The sequence below is a fragment of the Pangasianodon hypophthalmus genome, chromosome 25 (genome assembly GCF_027358585.1).
Source record: "Pangasianodon hypophthalmus isolate fPanHyp1 chromosome 25, fPanHyp1.pri, whole genome shotgun sequence".
NCBI classification, from domain to species: domain Eukaryota; kingdom Metazoa; phylum Chordata; class Actinopteri; order Siluriformes; family Pangasiidae; genus Pangasianodon; species Pangasianodon hypophthalmus.
The window spans coordinates 10,983,475-10,997,629 of NC_069734.1; the positions used below are offsets into that span (position 1 = coordinate 10,983,475).

A 14,155-nucleotide genomic window follows, 5' to 3' on the forward strand; every position below is an offset into this window, starting at 1 on the left:
GCTACGTGCTGCAGCATGCCATCGCACCGTGTCTCTCTGCTCATTGCTAGTGGCTGTATTTATGAAGTGTCTAACGGCTTTGTTTATTGCTTTTATGGAAATGAAGTGGACAATATAAAAGTTTATACTCAAGCGCTGGTGAATTCTCAATTCTGATTGGTTAGAAGGTGTCCTATAACAGCAGCTCTGACAACAGTGCCAGCTTTAATTCAAATCATAAGTTTATATTAATGCGCTTGTCATCAATGAACATTCGCCATTAACTGTGACAGGAATCGAGGAAGAAAATCAAGTCTAAAAAGAGATTAATAATGTAAGATGGGGGAAGGGGGCGGGGCTTCCAGGTGGTCAGTTATAATCATCCACTCTCATCTCCCCATAATGACCGTTACACTTCTACCCTGTAAAGGGCACTACTTTTAAACATACTCAAGTATTTAACAGCAAAAAGTAAATGTTTTTTACTGAGGAACTTAAATGCCATTTTTTGGTGTGAAAAGTAACTTTTGTTAGAAGAAACTACTCCTGAAAACATCATTCAGTCTCTGTAAATTTGCGGGTCATATACAGGACTGATGCTACATAGTTTGCTAATGAATTAAACAGAAGTAAAATATCATGTAAATAATTAACTAGCTTTAGCTAGATTCTAACTTTCTGCCTAGTTGGCTACTGAATCGTTCGTTGCTAGTCTAACCTGCAGTTAGTAAACTGAAACACCTCATTTGACATGAATATCTGCTTGCTGCAGCATACTGAAATGTTTTACTGAAGTAGGGCCAGTTTTTTCTGGATTTTCGACAGTTGAACTTGATTGGATTCTATGTACAGTCACTGGCTAGATGAGAGAAGAAGAAACCTTCAAGATGTGTAACGATTATGCTAAAGGTCTAAATAAAACTGTTTTTTTTCTTGTGAATGTAATTATGTAATAGTAAATAATAATTTCAAGAATGTCTTTGTTGTTATTCTTCTTTTGGCTGCTCTCCATTATGAAAATCTGGTTTATGATCCACATATTTGATTTGGCACAGGTTTTATGCCGGATGCCCTTCCTGCTGCTGCAACCCTACCATTTTATTCAGGTTGGGACTGGCACGGAGAGTGCACTAGCTCGTGCAACCCCAGTGGCCTGGTTTGTCGCCCAACGTGGGGCCAAAATTCAAGTAAAAATCTGCCAAAATATACTTAAGTTTAGTAACAAAGTACAATCATTTAAGTATTTTCCACTCCTGCAAGTAGTGTATGTGTAAAACTCAAACTATTCAAAATATCTTATGTACAATAAATTGTTAAATATATACATATATATATATATATATATACATATATATATATATATATATATATATATATATATATATATATATATATATATATATATATATATATATATAAAACTACTAAAATGACCCAGGAATATCTCTACTTTTAGCTCCAAGTATCTGTATTCCACAATGTGGTTCTGAAGCTCATGTCTAATTGACCCTTTTCATATGATGAAGTTAAACCAGATTTTAATGACTAGGTTTCTGGTGATATTCGAGCTACAATTCATTCATTTATCCCGTGCCTACGCCTACCATATTTTTGTAAACCTTTGGCAAATCCTGGCATTAGCAGAAGGACAACAGGGCAGAAGGAGCCATTTGTGGAACACAAACTGTCAGTCACTACTGAACCCACTGTGAGGGAGGCTGAAAATGACTGGCCTCCTCCTGGGAGTGAGTATTTTTAGGACGCAGAGTGGACTTTCATGTCCTGATGAAGAGAGAGAGAGAGAGAGAGAGAGAGAGCACAAAACAGAGGGATGTGCTGCTACATAACGGTTGTAAATAAATCTGCTGGGTCATATAATGTGTGTGAGACAGAATGAGAGCACAGTTTTTCTTTTCTTCTAAGGAAAATGGAAAGTTGTTACACAACCAGCATTACAGTATAATGTACCAGTTTGGATCATGAGGTCATTCATGAAGGCTGGCCAAACCTCTCAAAGAGAAAGAGCATTCTGATAAAGAATAAGTTAAAATTATTATAAACTATACAAACCAAACTGGAACGTCATAATGAATAAAACACAACAGGATGTCGTAAGTGTTACAGGAAACTACGACTTGCTGCACGTAGAGTGACAAACACGTTTTAGCTGAAACGTTAGGGGAAACGTATACGTTTCATTATTTACTAAACTATCAATTTGAACAGCAGATATATCGGTATTCTCATTTTTGGTTTTAGTCCCAAACCTGCCACGGGCTCCATCAATGACAGATTCTTCTTCTAAATGTACACAGCAAGACAAGGAGCATATAATAACCAGGAGCGTTTACGAAAACAGCCAAATACCATAAATGAAACTCACAAACATGCTGTCTTTAATGATCACAGGAACACTAAAAAAAGCTACGGTTTTGATCCAGAGAGCACTAGAGAACCATTTTCATCATCTACAGTGTGGAGAAAAAGCAGCCAGGTCCCTAATGCTGTCCTTACTATAAAAGACAAAACGGTCCACAGCACCAGTGTCTCTGAATTCAATGTATTTAGGTGGTCTAACTGTATTCAATGAGACACTGGTAGAAATCTGTGAACCTGCTGACACTTCAAGATCGCTTGTATTGCATTTGAGTAAAACTGCAAGGGCAGAGGTTAAGAGTCAGACATCCGCTGTAATTACACCATGTTGTCTTCTAGCATCACGTACAGCTACCATGTGATTAAACAGAGCAGCTGTGGCTCTCTCAAATCCCAAGGACAAGCAAAATGAAGATGAAGAACTGCCTCGCCAGTTATTTCGATGGCTTTTTAATAGGATATTAAGGATATTTTTTGCACAGCTGCTGGACCGGTTTGTGACGCAGTACCTACTTAATTGTTCGTGTTTGTTTTCTTTGTTTACATAACTTCTCAAATTAAAGATTCTTGTTTGATTCCTCCGAAGTCTCAAAAGGTCATTTTGGATGACATTTCCATAAAGACGGTTATTATAGCCCAACTCTCAGCGCTATCGTGAAGGCCAGAAATAGACATCTTCCTAAAAGCCAACCCACACAGCGGCAGCGTCCAGCGTCCTGAAGTGCACCAGTCACTCTGACACAATGACACGAGTGCATCATGGGAGACTGATCACGTCTCTATAGATAATCACAGTCTTATTTCTCAGCGTACAGGCGGTGCGGCGTACTCACCTGCCATGAGCGTGGAACTCCAGATGGACGAACTTGTCCTCGTGAGACACAGCCCTTTTAGCTCTCTGGTGTTTGCTGTGAAGGATGTTTGTGTCGTAGGACAAACCCTCGTAGTGCCGAATGTACTTGTTCAGGCGATTCTCATACTGACCTGGAGAGAGAGAGAGAGAGAGAGATAGAGAGAGAGAGAGAGAAGGAGGGGAAAGAGACAAGAAAGGAAAGAAGGGAAGAAAATCACAGGAAAAGAGGACAGATGAAAAAGAGGAAAGGGGAAAAGGAGGGCGATGTAAGAAGGTAGAACAAAGGTAAGGATGGAAATAATGGAAGGAAAGAAGGAAGGAAGAAGAGAAGAAGGAAAAGAAGAACGAGGAATGGAAAGAAAAGCAAAATGTAAAAGGCAGCACAAGGAGAGAAAAAAACAAGAAAGTGGAAAGGAAAAAAGTGTAGAGTATAATGTAAAGAGGGAGAATAAGAGAAGGTATGGATGGAAGTAACAGAAGGAAAGAAAAAGGGAAGCAAGGAACGAAGGAAGGATGGAAGGACAAGGAAAGAAGGAACGAGCAAGTACAAAGAAATGAAAGGAACAACAATAGGAAAGAAAAGATTGAAAGAAAATGGTAGGTAGGAAGGAAGGAAGGAAGGAAGGAAAAGGTGGAGAGAACAAGGGTGGAGAAATAAGAGAGGAAGAAAGGAAAGAAGAAGGGAAAGAGGAAAGCAAAGGAGAAGCAAAAGGGATAAGGAGAGAAGGGATGAGCAAGCAGAAATAGGAAAGGAAAAAAGGAGGAAAGGACAGAGGAAATGTGCACAGTAAGCAGGGGGGAAAAAAGGGAAGCAATGACAAAGGGAGAAGGCAGGAAAGAAAAGGAGGAAGAAGAGATGGAGAAAGAGAAGGGAAACATGTCATTAGGGTTACACTAATGCAGAGAGTTTTGCGTTCTGTCTCTTCGCATCACCGGTAACAGGAGCATTTGTCTCGCTCTTATGATGGAGCTGCAGTCAGTAACTCGCGCATCGCTTTCCTGAAATGAAAACGCAACGATGCTGGACTCAGAGGTGCTTTTAATAAGTGTGTGGGACAGAAATAAAACGCAAACCACTCGATCTGCCTCTGTGCTGCACGTAGATGTGTTTAGATGCAGCCTATTGTACACAGCATGTCTTGTTTTGTTGTATTACATCCTTCCTCCGGCTGAAAATAAGCACCTTCCTGCTACAATATGGCTGTGTGCTAATAATAGCCTGTCCTGAGAAAAGAGTTTTCCCTAACAAAATAACACACTTCCCTTCACCTCTGCTTGAGAAGCATCAGGCAGGAAAAAAGTCACAGCCCTGCGAGGCTGGGTTAATCTCACACCTACTTCACTTCTCCCCCAACTGACATGTTTAACCACGCACAAACACAACCCCAAACCCAAACCCAAAAACGCTGAAGCATGTCAACATGCGTGTGATGAGGATGTGACTGAGACACCGTGAGACCGTGCGCATTTCCTGTTTTCAGATGCGTGTTGTCTCTTGAGGGTTTAGCCACTTCAGCCTGATCCAAACACTGCACAATCTTATCTCCTGCTCCACATACACACACACACATATATACACATATACACACACACCGTAATGAAAAAGAAATTTGCCAATGATTAAATTTTTTAATTTATTAAAAAATGATGTCATACTTTTTATCCATTTACAGTTACATTTTATGTTGTGGAACGTCCGTGAATTTTCTTTTACAAAATATAAAATATAAAAAAACTTTATATACGTCCACAGTTTTTTTTTTAATAAAAAAAAATATATATGAACTGTTGTTCCTTCATGTTCTCTTAATAAGATTTTTTAAAAATGCAGTTTTTTTTACCAAGAAACCGAAAAGACTTCATGGCAGAAAACTTACAGGAAAACCCTGACACTGGAGACTCCTTCCAAAAAATGCTAAATAAACATGTCCTCAGACAGCTTCACTATATCAACTATTATACATTTTTCTTTGTTAAATTACTTTTTTTTCATCTGTTCATCATTAATCCATCATTCAAGTAGCTGTGAATTAGCTGTTACTATAGAAACGATAAGACCGTAGAATGTGCGCATTTATGCTGCGTTTCAGCTATTACTTGTAATTTCCAAACTCTGCCTAGGAAATAATAAAGAAAACGCCCCTCAACTTGGAATTCCTTCCCAGGGGGAGGTCTCTTCAACCCCGTGTTCAGGAAGTGACATCAAATCAATGCATGAACAGTAAACAAAGTAGCACTTCTTACCTTTTAATTAGTTATGCTGTATATACACTGACTATACAGTTCCCTGATTTGAGGAGGAAATCATAAATCACTCACCACAGCAAAAAATTAACACAAAGGCATCCATGTTTTTCCCCACATTGTAGCTCACACACACGTAGGTTGAAAATGATGTAACTCTGAGTTCCAGCTTCCCGCTTCTCAGATAAATCGAATTCAGCATTGATATAAACTGGTGATGTGAATGACAGCCGGGATTACTGTTACTGAAAATTAATCAACACCTTCTGAAAATGAATTCTAGAAAATGACAGCAAATCAAAATGATACACAATCAATCATATCAGGTTCAAATGAAAACCACGGATCAATAAAAACGTGTTTGAATTTCTATCGAACTTATAAGAAGTTGACGCCTGGAATCATTTATAGGCCACAATACCCTGACCTTACCCTCTTCTGATTAACGTTAATCACGAGTCGCTTTAACGTGATGTTTCAGTGTGCAAGCTGGTCTCATTTCGAAAACAAATTTAGTGTTGATTCTTTTGTTTTTGTTTTCTTTTTCACTGCATCCTTTCCTGACATCCTCAGAGGGAGAAGCGAGGAAGAAGAAGAGAAGCAGGGAAAGGAAACGAGGGAGCATAATTAAAGAAATGACAAGCATCCTATGATTCTGTTCTAGTGTTGTTCTTAGAAATGAGCTGAAACCGTTAGCTTCTGGTACAGGCTGCTGTTTAATCCATCTGCAGACTTAATTAATATGCTAAATTTAATGTGCAAGCACTCAGAAAGATGGAAAAACTTGAAGAAAGAACTCTAAAACCACATGGTTCTAAATAATTTCTCTAATTATCACATAACTGGTAGAGGTATTTTTGGTAAGATATTTTTACTGCAATGTATATATTTTTTCACACTGCCATAAAAGCCCAGCTCTAATACAACACCTTATATAAACTTCATCAACTACAACTGCTCCAAAGCAGGATGTGTGTACAGGGTACACAGTTTGATTAGCTCAGGCTGTGCACAAATAACAGGAAGATGTGTTACATCTTGACACAGTTCTTCAGAGAGTTGCAGCTCAGCTACATGCTGACACGTCCTCATTAGCTCTGGATAATCTCCGCGAGTTTGTGTTTATATAAAAAAAACACACACAACTGTAAAAGAAGCAGGACTAGGCATGTACCAAAACAGTATTTTAATATCCAGATACTTCTATTACGGATTCCGATTGCGATTTCTAGAAATTTTGTTTCTCAGTTAGAAGAACAGTTCTGCCTACCTCTGGGGTATTCAACTAAAATTTGGCTCAAAATTCCTTGCAACTAACATGACAGAATGGCAACATTTTTTAATTTTCCCTTCTAATGCTGAACCATGACTTAGCTCATATTTGGAAATAAGGCATTTATTTGTTATGTGTTGCTACATAGTGGGACTTTATGAAACGTGTTCCTGTTTTGACTACCGCCACAAAGTCTGAACAGACAAGACGTCTGTTTTAAAGCGGAGAATATACTGTAAATGCATACTCCTCTGTCCAATCTTATTTCAAACATTCTGTTTTCAAGTCATGTTGGCATTTCAATAATCAGACCAAACAGGGAAAATGAATAAACCAAGAAATTCAGTGAAAGTCTATGAAAACTCTTTCCTTTCTTGATGAGCTGCCTTCAGCTAAATAATTTACACAAATGCATGTGATTGGCCGAAACAAAACACCTGCTACAGAAGCTGCGATGGCTCATGTTTTGAAAACTGAGGTTGCTAAACTACAGCCAGTTCTTTTTCATATGTTTAGCAGCTCTGCTACAGTATTTTTTGAGTGCTCCTTTTGATCTGCTGAAATATTTTCTTTGGTCCACACTGTCCAGACAGTTGACGAAGGACACAGCTGTCCTTCTACAGCCCTCTGAATGGGACACTCTATATCTCTGGATCTAAAAATGTCACCCAGGAAGCCTACTACCAAATGGCACATACTGTAAGAGTAGAGGTGGTGAACTGTATTGTCTGAAAACACAAAAGAGTGTGTCACATACATCAGATATTTAATAATCAAATAATTATAATTAATTATTGACATAGTTCTAATCAGGATGTCAATTTGATGTTGCACAGAAACAGAAATGAGGAACAGAGGAACAGATGGTCCTTCAGCCAACAGGAAGAGACACAATGTCTTCACACTGACAGCAACGCAACACGATGCAGCAAAGCAGCCAGAAGTTTTTCATTTTCAATGGTTTACTGTGACGCAACAATTGGCAACACAAGGTGATGTGATTCTTTCCTAGTTGCACCTCCTGAAGCAGCCGCTGCTACACGTTGTGCTGCTACACGTTGTGCTGCTACACACCGTGCTGCTACATATCGTATTGCTACACACCCTGATGCTACGCACCGTGCTGCTACACATTGTGCTGCTACGCACCGTGCTGCTACACACCGTGCTGCTACACCATGTGGTTTGATGTACTAAAGTAGGGCGACACTGCTGTTTTCACCACAAATAACCAGCAGCAATTGCTGGGAGCAAATGTTGTTTTCATTTCATGCAGACACTAGCAGTCATTGATGCACTGCATTTTATACATAAACAGTTGCTTTCAGATCTTTTAAGGCTGGAACACATTTAAAAGTCATTAAACGCCCGAAAACTGTTTGCCCTATTTGGGAGAATGCGAGTTTCAATCATAATAATGCCACTGCCACAATAATGCCACAGCCACGATAATGCCACCCATGGCTGGCAGTCTAGACTAGTTTAAATTGACTGTGCTCTCTGGGTAGGAGGGATGATACACGCTCTCTGCCCTGTCAATCACAGCGACACTAGCCAATAGTGGTCGACTGTCAGCTCATGTATGCGGAAGAGGGCGGATAGCGCTTTGCTAAGAGTGTGTTATGCTGCCCTGCGATGCAGCAGTTCCAAAAACGATGTGGCGACTGACTTCGTGTGTCTCAGAGGACGCACGTGATAACCTTCACCCTCACCAGCTTGTACTTGTTGCTTGACACAAAGAGTCGGCTGGTGGGTAGGAATTGGCAAAAAAAAAATTAAAAATTGTAAATAAAATGAGTAAGACAATTTTTAGGAGGAGGGAAAACATCTAGTGATCTAACAGGTTCTTTTGCATTAGTTCTGCAACTAGCTATGTAATATGTGTTGCCGTATCACTCCAGTCAGGTGCTACCAGTGAAATCACAGCAAACATACAGCATGTAAAAAAGCAACAGCAACACCCACTAATCTGCAGTTAGTATGAACGCAGGGTAAAACGTCACCTGATCTTCAGACCAAAACATTTTTTCACCAACTGAGGAGACAAAATATTTCTAAACACACTCGCACTATTATATGCCTATGTGCACCCTGAAAATGTGCTTCTGCAACAGTGCACCATCTTAACAAATTTCATTTTGTTTTTGACAAGGTGCTTTATAAAAAAGACTACAAAAATATACAATGTGGGGAAAAAACATGGTAGCTGAACGACCTGACGAACAAATGGTGTGTCTAAGGCAGTGTTTCCCAAAAATTAGTTACGATATTATATATATCACAGAAGGAAAAAGTACCGAAGCTTTAAGTAACGGGTTTTAGCATTTATTACAAAAGTTTCACTTAGTGTTAGCCCAGGTAAAGTCTCAAGTGGTTCAGCTGACAAAAAAGTTTGGGAAGCCCTGGTCGAGACGATTGTTCTAAATATTTCCTCTTCTATCTGATGCAAACTCACACTGGCTTTTTTTTTTTTTTTAAAAACATCCATTAACTGAATAAAAGGCATCAGTTTGGATGAGCAAACTCCTTTACTGTGGCAAGCATTGAGAAATGTCCGAGATGAAGGAATCCACAAGACAAACGGAAAAGAGGGAGATAAAGAGGGAGACCGAAAGACAGAGACAGAGTGGGATGTAAGGGAGAAGAGTGAAAGATGCAGTAAAAGGACAGAGAGAGGGAGATGGATGATGGGTGCAGTGTGCTAAAGGCGCTGCTGTGGACTCTCCACCTGTGTGACAGCGATAAACGCCTCCACTCATCCACACACACACATATTGAGCGAGAGAGAGAGAGAGAAAGAGAGAGAGAGAGAATAAATAAAGCTGAATAGGACACACCAACAGTGCATTCTTTTAATTTCAAACACCACTCCCTCTCTGTGTAAGGACAGACAATCACTAGAGCACTGAAGTCCGACTTTATCTGTTGTCGTGCTTTATACGTGCTGGAAATGGGACTAAAATGGTGTTTATTATTTTGTACACCATTTCTCATATGACAACATTTTAGGGCAGCTGTTTGAAAAAATAAAAATTATTATATGTATGTACACACACACACACACACACACACACACACATATATATATATATACACACACACACACACACACGTCGAGAAAAATGTCACAATATATAATATTACAAGAAAAAACTGAAATATTTCAAGAATAAAGCAGTAATAGTTTGAGGAAAAAAAGTCATAATACTATGACAGGTGCACATCAGAGCAACGAAAATAAAGAAATATGGTATTTTACAAATAAAGAATCTTCTGGCGCATCAGCAGCAGATTATTATTAGTATTATTATCAGATTATTATTAGTAGACATAGACGTTTGAAATGACCGTGCAAGAAATTGTGTTTATTTAGAAGAAAGTACCACATGAACTTAGAGGAAATTGTCTCTTGGTTAAAGGAGAAATCAGAAGCAGTGATCACTGGCTATCGATGGTTACATCTGCGGTGTAACAGCTGGAACTCACACACTCAGTACAGCAATCGATTCCCCAATGCGCTACGACATATGGACTAACCATAATGACGTAACGCATTGAGAGCTCAGAGCGCAAAGGGTTTCCACTACTGCCGGATAGTGAAGGTGATCACGGCCTGCGATTTCTCCTTCAACAAAAGAAATATCATGAGAGAACTTCACCAAATCCAGCGTCCATCATTTTAAAACACAAACATGACATGTACCATTTTGTCATAGTATTATGACTTTATTCTCAAAATATTGCACCTTTTTTTTTTGTTGGAATATTATGACTTTTTTTTCCTCATAATATTAAGACTTTATTCTCGAAATATTTCGACTTTATTCTCAAATATTCTCTTTATTCTCAGCCCTAAAACACCATCGTAGGCTACAACTCCATTCTTAGAGTATAGATTAATCTGCATTTGACTCTTTACATGGCGTGAACCTCGGGTAGCTCGGGACAATACTCAAGTAGTTTTCTAATACTTTTGTATGGTTATTCAGTTTTTTTCATTCATAGCTGCAGGGCAGAGAAGTAGGCTCAGTAGGCTAGCAGTTACCAGTGTTTTGTCTAGAGAGAAAAAAAAAAAAAAAAAAAAAAAAAAAACACCTGCTATTGACTTTGGCAAAAACAAGTTTTTATTTGGTACGTATGTTTAAACATAATGTGCTTCCTTTGTGGTGCAACACATCTCAATGCTGTAACTATAACGTACACTACTCGTTCTGAATCCCACCGCCTGCTGAACTACACACATCAGCTCTTAGTAAATTAACATGCACAGATGACACACAAGGTTTTCAGGATCAGGAACACACACGTACGTGGAAACACTAATGAAACTGAGTAAAATAAATTTAAATGTAAAGCTATCATATAGGTAACTCTTCTGCTAGCTGAATACGTCACACTGTGGTTAAACATGTTGAGAAAAAATAATGATGCTAATTTCGCCAACTTCGAATATCTTTCATGTGCGACATTTTTCCTAGAAAACGATAATGACTACAGCCGAGTTGTTTCCTACGCTGGAATTTATATAGCTAACTAGTGTGCTATACTTTATTACATTACCTTAGCTACCATTTTTAGTCTCGTCAATTAGGTATCCAGGCGACCACACTATAGGAATGGACAAGCACATTCTTTCACTTGCCCAGTGGGCTAGCTTTAAAATTTATGATTGGTCCACCTCTGATTTGGTACCCTGTGCCAGTAAAGTCTCAAAACACTAAGTTTCCACTGAAAGGAAATTACATTCTGCTATGTCACGCCATTGAAACGAGGCAACGATATCAGAGGCAACGATATCAAAGGCAACGATATCACAGGCATCTCGCCAAATTTCCAGAGTAAACACACTTGCGCTAAAAATAGACAAAAGGAAACACAGCTTTTAAATAGTCCTGATCGTTTAGATCTGTTTATTCAGTGTAGTAAAATTGTTAAATAAATAAATAAATAAATAATAATAATAATAATAATGGATGAGTAGGCAGATGGAGCTTTTCGTAAATCTATATTAAAGCAACATTGTGTGAGTTTTAAACACTGTGTCAGCCGCTCTTTACTTTCCAAAGGCTATCATTAAAGTAGTGTGAAAAAAATCTAATTGCTAAAGTCTGAGACTCGACATTATCATTAACTTAAAGAAATCACACTGAGAACAAATGTGTTAATCTGCATTTGTTGCAAAGACTCGGAGCCTGCTAAACACTTCTGTGATGTAGGAGTGAGAGAACAGCAGACGAAGCACAGGAAAGAAATAAGGAAATGAAAAAGAAAATCATGCATATAGTGTACGAAGATGACAAATTATTAAGCAGAGGTGACTTTTCATCATGGAGAAAAGCCCTGTTTGTGTGGGGATTTATTAGCAGTGTAAATGTTAAGCGCTGGCAATCGAGCACACACACACACACACACACACACACATTCAGCACCTGAGGAAAAGGCACACCACATTAATCAAAACTAAACACCGCCTTTAAGGAGACGATGTGTGTCTGAGCAGGAAAGATGGCATTGCAGGAGTGTGTGGCGGGAGAGAGCTTGCACACACACACACACACACACACACTTCTAGCAGCCTGGCAGCCTGTCCCTGTGCTAGTGTCAATATTAAATAAAGAGAAAGACACATACACACACGCACACACACGCGCACACATGCACACACACACTTTGATCACAAGTTATTGCTTTATTCTATCAAATTGTACTACAATTTCATTGTTTTATGACACTTTTATGACGACATGTGGCTTTTGAAATTAAATGAAACATACAGTAAATTAAATCAACAGAAAAAGAAAAATGCTAGCACTCGCTACCTGCGCAAAATAATCTCACGTCTGCAAGAGGCGTTTTATACACATTCAACACCTTCACATTAAACCGTGCTCTCTCAGTGCACATTCCAAGCAGTCAAGCACTTTTACTTAATGAATGATGGACAAATTCATAGACATTAATTCGACACTTCTAAAGGAACTTCAGAGCGATCTGCTAAGATAGGACAGAAATCTCTGAGTTCGGATCAGGGCTCAGAATCTCCCAGGACGAGCCACTCCACAAAAGCAGCACACAATGATAGTGAATAGGATTTTCCATTAAAAAAAAAAAAAAAAATCTGCCATTCCATTTCCTGTGTCAGAGAGCGAGAACAGCGGTATCTCAAGATGATACAGCGAAAATAAGAAAAGAAGAAAAATGTGCCTTAGCAAAAACATTTAACATTATAAAAGTACAATAATTTAAACTTAATAATGTCACATAACTAAATATACCTGCAAGCAGCGATTAAGGGGGCCAAGCACTTTCTGGCCCCACACCTTGTCGATGAAGGACAACCAGAAGCCTTTGAAACCGTCAGCGCTTGCTCCCAAGGAAGTAAATTTAGTAAATTTGAAGGCAAAAAGTCAAGCCATTACTGAGATACTGCCTCACATCATGAAGTCAAATCTTGTTTCTTAACTTTAGGTCAAATAACAAAACGAACTCTGAATTAGATGGAATTAGAATGGAACAAAATAAAACATGTCTAAGCTTTCACTGGTGTAACTCTCAGGGCATTACTGAATCGTGAGGCTTTTCTTGTTCTGCTGTTAGATAGTTGTTCTGTCAGAGTCACGCAGCTCTCTGTAGCCCTAGATGTAATTTTGAATCTAGTGTTCTCCACTAGTGAATACGAACTTTTTAGCAAATGAAAATTTTAGATTTTGACACAGTAGGGTGATGTCGTACGTGTGTGTGGTATAAGTGCCGTTGTACTGTACTCATATTTCGCACATTTGGCACACTGTAGTGTTTCAATCCATCACTCTTTGGCTGTCAGCATCGCAACTTACCGGGTTTCCATACACCAAACTTTAATGATTTGGGTGAATCTTTGTATTGTTCGATACACAGATGTCTTGAATTGAAAGTCTGGTATGGAACAACATGCCATAATGTTACAGCCCTAACTGTTAGCGGGCCACAAATCACATACGTTCCTAGTGCACAAGCCACATTAATGCAAACAGTGTTTCACTACAGACAAAATATATGTTATGTTATATATATATATATATATAAAAGTCTTTTCATATAATGGATATCTTGAATCTTGACTGAGAGGAATGTCTGGGGTTAATGATAGATTAAATCTGTGATGCAAAAATTCTTTTCACCACAGGCACCGTGCCATAGGATTTTCTCGTGTGTAGGAGTGTACACGTGCCCAGGCCAGCCCATACATATCCTATCTGCATTCTTTACGTAGCATAACGGTCCCACCCAGCAGCTTACATGCACACACATTCTAGATCTGCACCACGGTTCTGCTTTACAGATGAAAAGGGGGGAATGGTGAGAGAGAAACAGAGAGCAGCATTGTTTGAGTATGAACAGTGAATGCTCATATTGCACAAAACGACTCTACACATCACGATGCAGGATCA

At 38.9% G+C, this 14,155-nt stretch overlaps 1 protein-coding gene across 1 annotated transcript in view; it reads right to left on the reverse strand.

Annotated features, from left to right (window-relative positions):
• The window catches only part of adam10a (ADAM metallopeptidase domain 10a), a 94,731-nt gene that overhangs the window by 63,851 nt on the left and 16,725 nt on the right, over positions 1 to 14,155 (reverse strand). The window contains exon 2 of the mRNA XM_053229588.1: positions 3,189 to 3,339. Within this exon, the coding sequence (XP_053085563.1) occupies positions 3,189 to 3,339 (151 nt within the window). The remainder of the gene's footprint in view (positions 1 to 3,188; positions 3,340 to 14,155) is intronic.